Source organism: Cladophialophora carrionii (assembly GCF_000365165.1).
Source record: "Cladophialophora carrionii CBS 160.54 unplaced genomic scaffold supercont1.3, whole genome shotgun sequence".
NCBI lineage: Eukaryota > Fungi > Ascomycota > Eurotiomycetes > Chaetothyriales > Herpotrichiellaceae > Cladophialophora > Cladophialophora carrionii.
Window position 1 is genome coordinate 522,975 of NW_008481828.1, and position 14,926 is coordinate 537,900.

The following is a 14,926-nucleotide window of genomic DNA, read 5'->3' on the forward strand; positions in this document are numbered from 1 at the left end:
GTCAGACAGACAGGCCGTCAGACAGACAGGCAGACAGGCAGGTAAAGAGCCCGGTTTATATGTGCCTACCACGATAGGTACGTACGTACGTACTGCGTCGGCTTGTTGCTAGAAATCGCGACGCCATCTCGGTGCTGGTTCTCGTGCTTACGTATTTATTCATTCTCGCGGTAACTACCTAGTGACTACCAGGAGTCTACGGAGTATCAAAAGTACATAAAGAACAACACCGGTCGCCACCCGACACCACGTCTGTCAATCGGTAGGCGGTGGAAACAGATCTACAACTTTGAACTGGTTGGTTGGTGACTTGGTACCAGGTAGGTAACTGCTGGCTTCGAGAAAGTATGGTGCTTGTACAGAAGGCTAGTGGCTTTGTGGCGTTGCTGCTTTGTTAATGACTGGCTGGCTGGCTGGCTGGCTGGCTGGCTGTTCACCAGTAGTGGAGTGTGTAGAATGGATGGTACGATTGTTGTATACCGAGTATGGTACATGCCCTACAGCAAGGCTGGAAGTATGGGATAGGTCAAGTTCGATCAAGTACGGAGTAGGGCTAGGATAGATATGCAGGCAAGTTGTCATAGATCAATCAGTAAGGCGGGGATAAGATATGCACGCCTATGACAATGTCCTGTAGGAGTGAGGAACATTCGATGTGGACGTCAGCTCAAGTATATCTAGTTATTATGGCGCTCCTCTGGAGACCGGGGATCTGAGATCGGGAATGTCTAAGCCCACGTGTCCCATGTGTCCTTATCCATATCGGCGTCTCATCGTATGTCGCGTATAGTTCCGCTTTTTCCAATCATGACTTTTCATCGAGACTCGCATGTCCGTGATTCGCGACAGTAAAAGTCCCAGGCCCATGGCGTAGCTTGTTGTAAAGCAGCTGAAGACAAGCTGATGTGGCTTCGACAAGAATTCGGGAGCATGTTATTCTGAAGTGCTTCTCAACGAAGTATCGATGAGTCCAAGGCGGCGGCATGCTCTCCTCCTTGGGAGTAACCTTCGCGAGAGAGCCGAATCTGTGCAGGATCCAACCGCAGGGACTGATTCTAACCTCCTTGCTCTCGCTGGGCTTGTCAAATCCCGCCATTCAGCTCGCCGCCAGCCCCAAACATCTCAGCTGTTTCCGTCGTGTAATGAGAGAGAAAATCTCGTGCGACCGTTTGAAGACGTGCCTGATCCTGAGACGCAAGGATCAGACAGAGACTGCTCTGTGTCTCACTCTTAGTGCGATTCAACTTTTCAGCCCAGGTATCCGTACCGCGGATATTGATCCTCTCAGCCAGCCATTCATTTCGGCAAGAAATCGTGTCGCGTCCTTCCACCGCCGTCGGGCCCAATCTTCCACTCGGCGATCTTTATGTCCCTTCACTCTGGCATAGAGGATGAAGAGGCAGACCAAGCCTGCGTCAACAAGGATTTGCCGGATGAGCACCCATGCTAGCCATTTGATCCAGGCCGATGTTCGATGAAGTATCCGCCGCCGCCGGGATGTAAAAGTGCCGTCTAATGACGACGAGGACAGGAGTTTATTCTGTGACAGTTGTTCACGGAGTGCGGCGACTTCGGTCGATAGATGTCGCAGGTGAGAATCGATGCGACTCTTCCAGTCCGGGTCGGAAGAGACAGGCCTTGACGATGAAAGAGGCCCAACCAGAGCACCTGTTGCTGGATCCACCTCCTCACCTTCCACTATATCCTCGCTGTCTCGCTGTGATACCGGTGACAACACCCTCAATCGATTCGGATCCGAGTTCATCCTGCTTAGACTTCCACCTTCGCCTCCAGTACTTTGCCCGGGAGGTATACTTCCGAAGCTGGTCATCTGTTTCAAGCCGGCACGCTCTAGCCGTCGGGTGGGTGAGTCTGCGTCTTCATCCTCCGAACTGCCACTCTGGCTCTTGATTTGATTCCAGACGAACTCCAACTCCGCCACTAGTTCGCGGGACTCCTGCGTACCGCTGGCATACTCCTTCATCGTCTCTATCAGCGTGCTGATGTACCGGCGTTTGGCTTCTGTGCGGCTCATGCCGGCGCAAGCATGCCATGCGTCCCATTTCTCTATTTCTGCCTCGGCTTCTCGCACCCTTAGGTCTCGGGAGGCATAGCGATGGACATTATTTGACTTTGAGTTGTTCGGATCTGGAGAAACTGAGGGGACCGTCGGTCGGGGGAGAATAGATTCCACATCTCCTTCCATAGACTGTTTGTAGAGGCCATAGAGACGTAGACGGGCTGAAGGAGGTGGCCGCGAAGAGCCAGTGCGTGGTAATCGTCGGACCGTGGCTAGCGCGTGGACAAATACGCGGTCTATGTCGGAAAAGTGTCAGACTGGCAGGTGGTGGTAGGGGTTGCAAAGGAGAGGACAACTACATACCCACAGAGTCCGACATGGCGCCAGGTGCGCGCTCACCCTAGCACGCTGTCTACACAGATATTCTCCTAGGCCCCTTTCAAAGCATGAGAGGCATAGATATCGTCGCTCGATCTCTGCCGAAAATGAGGTGCGGAGAGGGCGGAATTTCGAAGTCGCGTGAGATGTTGAGACGATTGCGAATTGAGGTTGGGAGAGACGTAATTAGTTGTAATCCCGTTCAAGCTGAAGTTGCTCAATGAGTCCTGTTCGTCAAAGCTAAATCTCGGAATACATCAAGGGTGAACCTCAGTCGAGTGAGTGAGCGTCGGGAAGTGACGATGCAGGTATCGCTTGAAAGGCATTTGATGATTGATTGACATGGCGGACACGGCAGAGTCGCACCTCGGCCTAGAGTACAACGGCCGAGCATCTATACATACGGCGCAGATGCATATGCACATCAAGATCCGCCTGTTCTTCGCCACCCTCGTCCTCCACTGACACTCAGCTCACGCCGTCGAAGGGCACATTCATCCTCCGACCTTTTGAGGCTGCGACTGGCCCTTCAAGTCACTTGACTCTTTTGCAACGCTATGCGAAGGCTGCTCCGGGTCTGCATGGGCGCCCTGTCTATTTCGGGTGCCCTCTTTCGCCGCTTCTCCACCAGAAGCATATTTACTCAGATCGCCGTACTTCACTTCCTTCAGAGCGTCCTCGTGTGAAGCATGCAAAGCGACCTTTGGGACAGCCGATTGTGATAATTGCCCTTTTTGTGCAGCGTCAAAGGCTTCTTTCCATCGGTGAGCGCAGAGACACCACTTCATTCCGTCCTTGACGCCCGCTTCTCTCAAGTTGTTCCCTCTTGAGTTTGTGAAATCCAGGAACTCTTGGTTTACTGTTGCCGCTATCGAGTGATTGCCCTTGTCCTCAGGACCAGTCCTGCAGTAGCCGTCGCGGTAAAAGCCGACCGGAGGGTCCTTGGAGTGTGCGCCCAGCGGGCCACCGGCCACTGAGTAAGTTAGCGAGGTTCGACGAGCTTTGAGAGGATGACTCTCACCATTCTTGTTCTTCATCATCTCTTTGGAGGAGCTCGCCGGTTTCGACGCCATACTGGAGGTTCTGGACTTTGAGCACCGTCTTTGTCAAATATACAATCAGTAGACCTGCAATTCTGGGTGCAGGATATGTTGGACGTGCAAATAACGGAGTCACTGTGAAGAGAGAGCAGCTAAAGCACCTTAAGAAGCTCTCGGAGCTTGCCAGGCATTTTTGCCAGGGGCAACAGTGAATGCTCCAGTTATGAAATCATGACGTTTTCCGGGCTCTTACATCACCACGAGTTGAAAATGTGGCTGATCGGGCGCCTGTCACTCACAGTTGATGAGCCAGAATTTAGGCACGGTAGACTGTTGGGTTTGTTAGACCTCACATCCCACGTCCAATACAATATGCCCAAGTTTCTTATGCACGAGAAGCACGCCATACGCTCTGTGCTGGATGCGACGCGTCTTGCCCACGGTCGGCGACGCGTTGATAAGATAACACTCGGAGTCGTGAAGCCGTGGAGCCGGATATTAAGTCCGGCGGACGCTGTCGCTCGCCGACTTTTTTTCTTCCAGTCACATTCTACTGTATGCAACTTCACCATCCTCTCATCCCCCCAGCCAGCCCACGTTGAAGTATACGCTCGTCCTGCATATAGAAGCTTTCCGGTCCGACATACGCACATGATTCATCAGCACGTCTCCGGAGTCAGCTTCTCCTCCCCATGTCTATGGCCTCGATTCACCTCGGTAAGGTCTCCGCACATGCAGAAGATCACCGCGGGGAGATGGACGAGCTACTAGCCAGAGAGCGTAGCTGTCGGTCGGAAATACCACTAAAGCCAATATTGAACCTTTTGTAACTCTCAGATTATTCCTAGTACCTCGTCTCCCCTTGGTACCTGCCATCCAGACTTCTTTCTGAGATGAGCGATTTGATTCCACACCACAAACACAACGGCTCGGCGGCGGTCGTCTGCAACGGGAAGTATTGACGTATTCGATTGCAATGCATCAGGGTCAAATCCCACAGACGAACGACGCGGCATCGGACCAAAATGTCATGATCCCGTTAGCCGAAGATGGCGCCGTGGAGGTGGCAGCGCAGAATGTCGACGAGGCTGAAGTACCGATTTCGAAAGGAGAACCAGGGTCACCTGAGCCGGACGACATCGAATACCGTTACTTGACCTTCGAAACAGACATCCCGCTGAAGCCCGTCCTTCCGCCCGATAACAAGGCTGAAATGCCACCATGCCCAAACCTCAAGGACTACGACAACCCTCTTGCGTGGTCGCTGACACGGAAGAAACTCATGACATACCTATCGTGCTCAGTCAACATCGCAGCCGCCTATTCCGCCGGGTCTTATGCCTCGCCAACACTCCAACTGACGAGGAAATGGGGCATCTCTGCCGTGGCATACAAAACGGGCATCACTATCTTCACAGTAGGGTTTGGGATCGCCCCGATGATACTGGCCCCCTTCTCCGAGATCAATGGCCGCAGACCTGTATTCGTAGTCACAGGCCTCCTTTTCGTTATATGTCAGATATGCTGCGCGGTGACCGACTCATTTGCAGGAATGTTGTTGGCCAGATTATTCCTCGGAGTCGGAGGATCTACCTTTTCGACCATGGTCGGCGGAATTCTGGCCGACATCTGGCTTACCGCGGATCGTAACTGGGCAATGGTGCTCTTCACGGGCGCCACACTCTTCGGCACTGGCCTCGGCCCATTGGTGAGCGGCTTCGTGGCACAGCGCCTTCTGTGGCGGTGGGTATTTTGGATCCAGGTGATGACCAGCGGCACGCTGGTAGCGCTGGTGACGGTCTTCTTTAAAGAGACCCGCGGCAGCATCATCCTCAGCCGCAAGGCAAAGATGCTGAACAAGTGGTATGAGAAGCTCGAAGAAGCTGGCGCTCTCGGCATGGAGGTAGACAGCACAGATCCGGAGAAAAGGAGGAACAGAACATGCCGCATCCGATGGAAGGTCAAAGCCGATGAAGAGAGAGCCTCGCTGGGCAAGATGATCGTCGTCTCGCTGTACAGGCCGATAACGATGCTGTTCACCGAGCCTGTGGTTTTCTGGTTCAGTCTATGGATCGCCTTCTCCTGGGCGGTGCTTTACCTACAGTTCGGATCCATTCCCCTCGTCTTCGAAGTCAGCTATGGGTTTTCTCTTGAGCATACTGGACTGGTGTTCATATCAATGTGTGTCGGGGCGATCATTTCTACCATCCTGAGCATCTGGCAGGAAAGATGGGCTGCTAAGCATTACCCTGCGAAGGTCAACGGTAGTCCAGAGGGACGACTTATGTTCACCTGCATCGAATCGGCACTGATGCCTATTGGACTCTTCTGGTTCGGCTGGACATGCTATCCGTCCATACATTGGATCGTGCCAACCATTGCTGTGGGCGTAGCAACCATGGGCATCTTCAGCATCTTCCTGGCAACCTTCAACTATACCGCTGATTGCTACCATATCTATGCAAGCTCAGCGCTAGCTGCCTCGGGCCTCTGCCGGAACTTGCTAGGCGGCTCCTTCCCACTAGTGACGAATCAATTGTTCACGAACTTGGGGTTTCAGGCTGCAAGCAGTTTGCTAGGTGGCATTGGCTTGGCCTTGACCCTGGTACCTTGGGTGCTGGTGCTCTATGGACCGAAGATCCGAGCTAGGAGCAAGATCGCGAGTTCATTTACATGAAGGCGGGAGCATTGAATGATGTTTAGTACTGAGCCTATAGCCCTTTCGCTGGGACTGCGACACTGAACACCAAAAAGCCGACCCAAGGGAACCGGATTTGGGGAATCCGCCGTGACCGACTTCAGAAACCTGGAAACAGGCACCTTTGAACCGCGCACTTGAGTACGAACCGCTTTGACTGCAGATATGAGATTGCCCGAAGAGACCGTGTCCGACCAGCGTTATTCAGTATGGTACAATATCGTGTGCCAATCTGCGGAGAGAGCTCGATATCTGTGCGCAACAAACCTTTACGACGCCTCACTTCACTAAGAAATCTCTTGGTGGGTGGTGAAGGAACAGCCCGCAATCTTCCTGCGCGCCTTCGAAGGCAAAAAAGAATTCGGCACAATCGAACAGAGGACAAAAACTCTACTACAACTTCTTCCTTCATAGAAGAGGTTGTTTCGAGCTTTCATGACAGATCCCACACTTTGATCGGGCTATATCCGGTTTTGGCGAACCAGGACTACTCCCCATCTCACGCCCATCCTCGGATAGGCGCCGATTTGACTATAGCTGTCAAGTAGGCAAACGCATTTTTGGTACTTCGGCTTCGGTCGAAGTGGCCGGTTAGGAACGAGTCTTCGATATCGGTCGTTAGTTCGGTGTCGGTGTCGGATTCGGAGTCGAAGGGTTCTCGACAATTCGTCACTGGCACGCCTGCTAGCCGATGCTAGTTTGATCTCAACCAGCGAGGAATTGTTGGGAGCATTTCTGGTGGAATAAAATATATTCACACCTGTCACCGACAATGTCATGTGATCTTAAAACGTGGCTGTGAAGAGCCGCATCCTGAGATGAAGAGAAGGTCGTCATTTAGTGGGACACTATTTTTGCACTCCATGTGAGCCGCTCGCTCCGGGTTTGCCTTCATGGCGCTTGCGATTGACACCTGCTTTCACTCTTATCCAGCGACTCAATCCGTGGGAGAGGAGCTGTCTATCAAAGCAGGAGACAAACTCCACCGTTCCAGTTCGTCGGCCTCACGGAATGCACAAGTCATGCCAACAGCTCCGGATCACCAGGTGCTGGGTGTGGATATTCAGAGATCCTCACGCTTTCACCCTCTATCACTCAAAGACCAGGGTGATGGCGGAACAGCACTCCACGAGTCCTGGGACACATTGCCAAACCAGTCTGATCGTTCACTGATATACATCAAAACCTAGGATCACTGCAATGACCACAGCAAACGCAGGAGAGAGGACCAGTGTGGGCTGGAGCTTCGAATCTCCAGCTCTCTCCTAACCCCCTGAGACTCTCTACCCGAGAAGACACAACGAGCGGACTACCTCAGCATGCCTTGTAGCGACTCAAGCTCGGGATACTGTGGCGAACCGGAACGTCATGGCCACCAAGGCCGCCGACCCAGAGATTGGACGTATTCGAGCAACGACTCCTTCTCCAGACCACCAATCCCGTCGCGCGACCGCGACCGTCGAAGCAACCTATCCCGCGACTACACCGACCGTGGCCGGGACCTCGACTCACACCGGCACACGAACCTCTACCGCAGCGGGAGGGCCTTCAACCCACAACGCGGACGGTACGCGTGGTCGTCATCCAACGAGAGTGACGGATTCTACGCCCCGACCCGCATCCCACGAGACTCCTTCCACAACAGACGCCACCGCCGCCGTCTCGCCACTTACGACGGAGACGAGCTGGGTTTCTACGAGCGGTGGGAACGTGCCCTCCCCCGCGGCCAGTACCGCGACGACACCGAGCTGGACTACAGCTGGCGAGATCGCTTCCCGGTCCGTCGTACCGACGCGGACGCCGAGCTCGACTTCCTCCTCGAAGGCCGAGAAGACGACATGCGTCGCAGGCAGGGGAGACGGGAATCACGATCCCACTACCGCGACAGCACCGCCGCCGATGCCGACTACGAGGACAACGAGGCCGGGTTGCCCGACGGATATCGCAGCCGGCGCCAGAGGGAACGGTCGGCCAGTCGAAGTTGGCAGGGTCTGTGCACGGGCACCCGAAACTTCGCCATCGAGTACGGTCTCGATGTCTTGCAGCGAGAATATATGGACCGGCGACGTGAGCTCGGTCATCCAGCGGATGAGGGACCTCGAGCCCGACGACGAGGGAGACGGCAGCGTTAGCTAGCTAGCTAGCTAGCTACATTAGAGCATGCATGTCAGTGATACGGGGTATGACGGTCAGGAAACGAGACAGAAACCAGTGCAGTGCAGTGCAGCCTAGCGCAGCGCAGCGCAGCGCAGCAATTATTCTCGAGATCTGACTGGCAAGTCACTGAGACAAAGTACCATGCATGGTCCACGGACTCGACCTTAGTATGTAGCGTATGTAGCGGACGAGGATTCGCGACAGTCGAAACCGGTGCTGTACCGTTGCGTGCTAGGTACGGTAATGTACACAATGAAATGATTGTCGGGCCCTATAAGGAGTACGGAGTAGTCAATTCCGTATTCAATACAAATGGGCGCGTCAAGTGTTCACTACATTAAGTAAACATTAGGGCGTGTTTTGGAGCCTCCCGTCCTTCATACGGCTAGCTAGTGTAGCTACAGTAGCTCACTGAGTACGGTCAGTAGCTGGCTACTTTATATATCTTGTCTTTCGCTCGTTTCTAGCCCTGCTCCATCTCCCTCCAAGTGGACTGACTGCGCAATGTATGCGGGGACGTCCGTTCCAGTTTGTGTTATGTTTAATTAGTAGAGACGAAGTAAGGACGGCCCGACACAGAAGTCAATTGGCTGGATCAATGTCCTTTTGGCATGATATAGCCCGGCACGTAAAGGGTCAACACTCTTATCACGATATAGCACAGTACGTGAAAACAGCCTCGTGCCGAGATGTTAGAGTGGAAGTATGGACTACGGAGTATTGAACGGTTTGGTAATGTTCGAAGCTCCTTGAACGCAGCGGGACCGGAGATATCATAAGCCTCATCGGCATCGCCTTCAGTCTGCTCCATCTGCTCCATACCCCAGTTCGAATCGGCACCCAGCTTCAGCTGGTCAAGTGGCGATGAATCACCCATTGCACGCGCAAGCAAGTAGCAGAAGCACAATCGTGTCCCGGTTTACCCTGAACTCCAGTCCGCCATAGTTGATTGCTCAAGACCCGACTTGCAAACGCTCCGTCCCAATGTCATAATCTATCGACCCCTACTACCAGAATAACCGTCTCTGCATGTCACTCGAGAAGAATCCAGTGTCGACCTCCATCGGCCCACTTTCGACGGATAAACCATTTCCCATCCCGCCCATACCCATTCCACTATTCATCGTCTGCGCCTGTGCCCAACTCGAGTCGGCGAAACTCTGCAGTAATAACGCTTCGGCACCGACACCGGCGCCAGTGCCAGCAGAAGGACTGGATGTGACATTAGGTGAGCTTGTGGTGGTGTTAGGTGAGAAGAGGGTAAGGGATTGCCAGTTCGGTGTTGACGTTTGCTGTTGACTTGATTGTTGCTGGGAGCCCGACGTGGTCGGGAGGGATGGTTGCGAGTGGGAGTGTTGAGGCATGTGGATGGGGGTGCTGGCGCCGGAGCGGTACGAGTCGCTGCTCATGGACCGGAAAGGGGCGGATTGTGAATGCGAGTGGTTGTGGCCATGGCCATGGCGAGAGAGGTCGACTGAAGCGGGTCGCGAGTGACTGGGGCCGTGATTCAGAGCGGCGAGGATATTCGTATGTGATTGAGAATCATCAATTGAGTTCCTAAGCGATTGAGTCTGACCATTGGCGGCACCGGAGTGCGCGGCGCAGTCGTTCTGCCATTTGCGGATATTCTCGACAGTATCGAGAGGGAATGATTCCCAATAATCAATGCCTGTCTTCTTGTTGAGCACAGGGGGGCTGGTTCGCAGAGCATGGGGCCCAGGTGATTGTGAATCACGAGTTTTCAGTCCCGGGATGTTGATGGTGGAAGGACCGTCAGCTAATGAGTCGGTTGCGCATTTTAACTGCTCTATCGAGATAATGGGAAGTAGTGCAAGGAGAAGTGATTCGGCTTCGTGGAGACGGTGCTCAAGGCCTTCGATGTAGCCCTTGGCAGGACCTCTAAAACGGAGAGTTAGTACCATTCGGGATCAGTCGCAGGTTAGAGGCTTCGAATGGGAAACGGGATGCTCTCAGGCCGGTTTAATCTTACCTTTTTCTTTGTTCAGGCCATGTACATTGTATACCGGCAGCGTGGCACTGTGAGCAGCCAGATCTGTTAAGCCGGAAGAATCAGTTACCGTCAGGATATCAATATCTGATGGCCGCGCAAGTGGTAATGAACAAACAGCCGAATGCTGGCTTGATAACGGCGTCAAATCAAGATCCCATTGGTGGAGAGGGTATCAGATCTGGCCTTGCCCAAATCGTTGTGCCAAAACGATTTAGCCACGCAGACAACCCCACGAACAAATACCTGGAGAGCTGATCTGGGGTAGTAGAGACCCGAGGCGTATAAAAGGAAGTACTGCCCCTCCTCTTGTGAAAAGATTTGCTTGAATCGACACTCGAAAAGACATCGGGGTGTAACTCACCGGTCACCACTGCACTATGGGACCAAAAGTCAGCGTGTTTCTGTGCTCAACGATGATGAACAAAGTGCCACACCTGGCAAGCGTCCATACAGGTAGAAGGGTAGGTCCGTGGGTGGAAAGGTCATGTGTTAACATACCTTCTGTTTCTTCGTACGGCACCCGTTGCAGGCACCACTTATTCGAGTGGGCATTTTGACACGAAGGATAAGCTCAGGTCCTGAGGATGGCAGATGAAGCTGCGGACTCTTCACAGACTTAAGATGAGATCAATCTCGGGGCTTGGGCTCTGGATGTCCTTGATGAAGTCTGTCAGGTTGACATGCAGCTGCAGGTGATTATGGCAGTGAGAAAGCGCGATGTTCGTTGGATGTAGTCGGAGCGGTGCGGAGTCAGGTGAATAACCTTTGGTAATGGTCCCAACTGTCAAATCGCGGTAACGTGTTGACGAATCGTTGCCTCTGCTTTCCTTTCTCTCGTGATGGCAAGATGCCTGACTAAGTCTCTGCGTTGCCGAAAGGCAGGATTGAGAAGGCGTGGGGGAGTTGATTTGGAAGCCTGGGCACCTTCAGGGCCGTCGCAATCGATCCCGAAGAGCGTTGCGCGCAAGATCGAAGATTCGCACGAGGTGTCGTTGATGTGAGGTCTGGTCGGTCACTGGCGGCCGGTCTCCGCGATCTAGATCTGAGGAGAACAGGGAGCTGGTAAATATCTGTAATCGTACCGAGACCCGGTTGATTGGTAGAGAGAAGAAGCAAAGTGAATCAATACGCCGGGCCGGGTTGCTGACGATTGATATAGAAACGGAAGTCGAGCGGTGAAGGCTCAGAGGTGGTCTATTACAACAGGGCTCGATCAGTTGTTCGATTTCCGCAGAGCCGTGTGATGACTGTTGCGTCCGTTATGTCACTGCACCGAGGGTTGGAGAATGTCTTGGGAGATACACGAGTTCAACAGCTTGACGGTTTGGCAAAATACGAGGGGTGGTCTCCGGGCAATCGTTCGGACTTAGAATTCAGATGCGAGTGCGTGGCCTTTCTCGGGCTGATCAGAATCGCCCGCTTACGCTTGGGGACGCAAGTCTCGACAAGGACGTGTTGCGTGTGGAGGATTTAAAACGCGGATATCGGTCGGCGGACTGCAACGCTGCAGGTATGGCTATGCTAAATCGAGGCCTGTTGCGTCACACGGCGCTGGAACAAGGAAGAGGTACTCGATACGGCCAGACGCGATGTTCGAGGGGGTGGTGTTTGCAGCTGCGGCAATATGCGTTGTGGCCGTCACAGGTACGAGGTACGGAGTTGAGAGAGCAGAATAACAGCGCGAAGATCTGTTTACGGCGGAGACCCGCAGCGCTCTGAGGAGTCCTGGAATCGGCGCGCGCCCTGGTCAATCTGGGCCAGTCAGCAGAATCCAGACTGGGGATGGGGATTGACTAGGGTCTCAGATTGACTAAGGGCAAGCAAAAAAGAAAGGGACGGGCAATTCATCGCACAGTTGGAGCGGCGTGCGAGGGCGCAGAGGCTCGAGGGCCAGTGTGATCAGCGCTTACTCATGGTTCGGTTCAGTGGCCGTGGTGGAGTCCCGGACTTTGGACGGAGCGCAGGAAGGACGCAGCAGAACCTACGAGTACGAGTAATTAGCGAGGCGACTCGAGTGGGATGGTCGTGGCGGAAGTTGCCTCTGTGCATGCGAACAAGGGGCCCAGGCGACGCAGGAACAAGCCAGAAGGGTTCGGCGTTGGCGCAGCAAACCCACGAATTGAATCGGCAGGCATGACATGGTGAGATGTCTGAGGGGAAGATTGGGAAGGTCGCCCAATTCGAGGCTGGCAGAACGTTCAAGCGGCGCCCGGAGCTTTGTGCTGAGGGGATTCGGGGCACTCGGGGCGGAAAGAAGCAGCAACTCGGCCATCTCTGGTGAGCAGCTTCATCCAAACACGTCATCCCGCCCTTCAACACCATCAATTTCTTACCATGGTTCGGTATTCACTCAACCTCTCAAGGCTTGGGTGCACGAATGGCAGCGATAGCGCACATCTCTCCTCTCGGGCGCCGTCCGATTTCACTGCAAGCCGTGCTTATGGAACATGTGACACGCCAACCACCGCGCGATACTGATACAATTTTCCGCTCTTCCACAGCATGCAAGCCCCGAAGACAAACAAACGAAGCCGGATACTGGCGGGAGACATGGGACACCACAGCGTAGCTGCTTGGCCAACGGACGACTTTCATAAAACTGCATACTTAGGTGTCTGTCACGACCTCTCGCTTCCAGAAGATTGCTCGATGCGGGAGACCAAACGCAGGCAGCCCATTATAACCCTGCTGTAAGCAAAGTAAAGCTTGGCCTTGCCACGAGCTCGACCCTTGTCTGCGGATCCAGCGGTCTTATTGTACTCGTCATGGCGCATCCATCCCAGTTACTTCAGCACGAGCTAGGAAATCTGTGGTCCTAGACGGCAAGGACGACCAGAACGATGCCACTGCCAACCCCATCCTCAACTGGGCATCACCTCGCCAGCGCCTGTACTCTGCATATCTCATGCCTCATGATGACTTGACCGCTGGCTTCTTTCGGCCGCGATGATTGACTAGTCCGGGCTGCTTGCCGGTCCGAAACGAAGAAGTGGTGCGACTGAGGTCGGTATCGACATGGTCTAGCTTTGAACGAAATGAGTCGACTCTTGTTTAATGGTCAGGAGTCGTTCAATAATCTGGGAGGCCCCGATCACCAACCGCTAGTCTGCAATTCTCCTGCGCCACTCTCATGTTGTCCACGGGTCTTTCGTCCGGTCCTGTCACAGGTATAACAACGTGCGCTCTGGAGCTCGACAGACGGAGTTGCTGGTATGAGCTTGAGCACTGGGAGGTAACGCCTCTTTCGATGTGGGGAAAATGCAGCAAGAAAGTCCCGGAGTCCTTTGTCGCTTCCACACAGACGGTGGATATTGGTTGTTTCCTTACGGTTTGCCTGTTTTCCGCCTCTTCATACCCTGGTTGCATGGGGCGGTACAATCAGGGTGTAGAACATCCAAACGAATATTCGGATGTGTCTATGATGCTTGCGTTGGTGAAGTCGGATGCCGCACGCCGTTGTATGTCGAGCAGAGCGGCTTGTTGCCTCGTACCCGCGAGGCCGACAGAAAGAAAAGTGGTCCAGGTGAGTTGCAGTTCCTAGGTCGAGATGGGCCTATCAACCCGTGCTGTGGGTCAAGGTCAACGGCTTTGGGAATTGCGATCGTGGCTGGTCGTCGACTCTCTGAACGTCGCTTTTCTAGGCAGAGCTGGTGTGAGAGGCCGTCCTGGCTACACTTACCTGCTGTGCTCAGTTGAGCGTCTTTGGGTTCAGCGCTACCTTTCCCTGCTCCCAATAGTTGACGTCATAAACGTGTTACGGTGAGATGAACTCCGAGCACAGTTCACCATACCGCATCGCAACAGTCTTAAGACTGCAAGCTCGCATCTCACCATAGTCGTAGTGTGTGGCCGACTCAAAGTATTATCAAGCTGGAAAGCAGGACCACGTACGGTGGTGCAATTCCATTGATCCCTTTCTTGGGAGCTTGCATGGTCTGAGCCACAACCTCAGTACGGAGTATACGAGAAGGGAACTGGCGAAAAGGCCTGCGGGTCAAGATCCAATGCAAGAAAGCCACACGAGGCTTTGACAACAGTCCTCGGCAGCCCTGCGGCACTCAATGACGATTGGTCGCTAAAACCATTAGGCGGTCATTGACTACTGCTGCTGCTGCTTCAAGCCACCAGTCCTCCGTAAGAGGACATCAAGGCTCTCTCGGGAATGAACAGACCTCGTCCCGCCACAACTACACTTCACGATCTTGGCTTGCATCACCCGATACGAGTACACACAACGGGGTCATCGACTGATTCGCTTCCAGATCACTGTCGGGCTTGATACTATGTAGTACTCCGTACTCGTCCGCCTATCGAAGTGCATTGTCACTCACTCAATCGACAATCGCCCCCTGCCCTAAGAACTATGGATAGATTAAAAAGAGTGAGGAGTGTGATGGCGCTCAGGGACACGGATACCTTGTACGAGTCCAAGCGAGTGGCGCAAATCGAGGCAGAAAACGTAGTTAAAATTCTGCTCTCTGCCCGTCCGCGATATAAGGCTGAGGGAGGGAGGCGGCCTGAACGTTGAGGCTCAAGGAATCCTTTTTCCATTTGGGTGGCCCCCGCTCATATCAAAGGCAAGCCAGAGGCCCCAGTTCAAACCCATGGCTGCAGCCTTGTTT

General features: G+C 53.7%; 5 protein-coding genes across 5 annotated transcripts; 2 read left to right on the forward strand and 3 right to left on the reverse strand.

Annotated features, from left to right (window-relative positions):
- Positions 1-1,240: 1,240 nt before the first annotated feature.
- On the reverse strand, positions 1,241-2,399 carry G647_03576 (uncharacterized protein; the record flags this gene model as incomplete). Its single annotated transcript, XM_008727921.1, has 2 exons — positions 1,241-2,316; positions 2,384-2,399. The coding sequence occupies 2 exons, from the start codon at positions 2,397-2,399 to the stop codon at positions 1,241-1,243; spliced, it is 1,092 nt and encodes a 363-aa protein (XP_008726143.1).
- A 493-nt stretch (positions 2,400-2,892) lies between these two features.
- On the reverse strand, positions 2,893-3,471 carry G647_03577 (uncharacterized protein; the record flags this gene model as incomplete). The annotated part of the gene is made up of 1 exon (XM_008727922.1): positions 2,893-3,471. One exon carries the CDS (start codon positions 3,469-3,471, stop codon positions 2,893-2,895), a length of 579 nt encoding a protein of 192 aa, XP_008726144.1.
- Positions 3,472-4,414: 943 nt separating this feature from the next.
- On the forward strand, positions 4,415-6,115 carry G647_03578 (uncharacterized protein; the record flags this gene model as incomplete). The annotated part of the gene is made up of 1 exon (XM_008727923.1): positions 4,415-6,115. One exon carries the CDS (start codon positions 4,415-4,417, stop codon positions 6,113-6,115), a length of 1,701 nt encoding a protein of 566 aa, XP_008726145.1.
- Positions 6,116-7,455: 1,340 nt separating this feature from the next.
- Positions 7,456-8,268, forward strand: G647_03579 (uncharacterized protein; the record flags this gene model as incomplete). Its single annotated transcript, XM_008727924.1, has 1 exon — positions 7,456-8,268. One exon carries the CDS (start codon positions 7,456-7,458, stop codon positions 8,266-8,268), a length of 813 nt encoding a protein of 270 aa, XP_008726146.1.
- A 1,032-nt stretch (positions 8,269-9,300) lies between these two features.
- Positions 9,301-10,856, reverse strand: G647_03580 (uncharacterized protein; the record flags this gene model as incomplete). The annotated part of the gene is made up of 3 exons (XM_008727925.1): positions 9,301-10,192; positions 10,666-10,679; positions 10,803-10,856. 3 exons carry the CDS (start codon positions 10,854-10,856, stop codon positions 9,301-9,303), a joined length of 960 nt encoding a protein of 319 aa, XP_008726147.1.
- Positions 10,857-14,926: the final 4,070 nt, after the last annotated feature.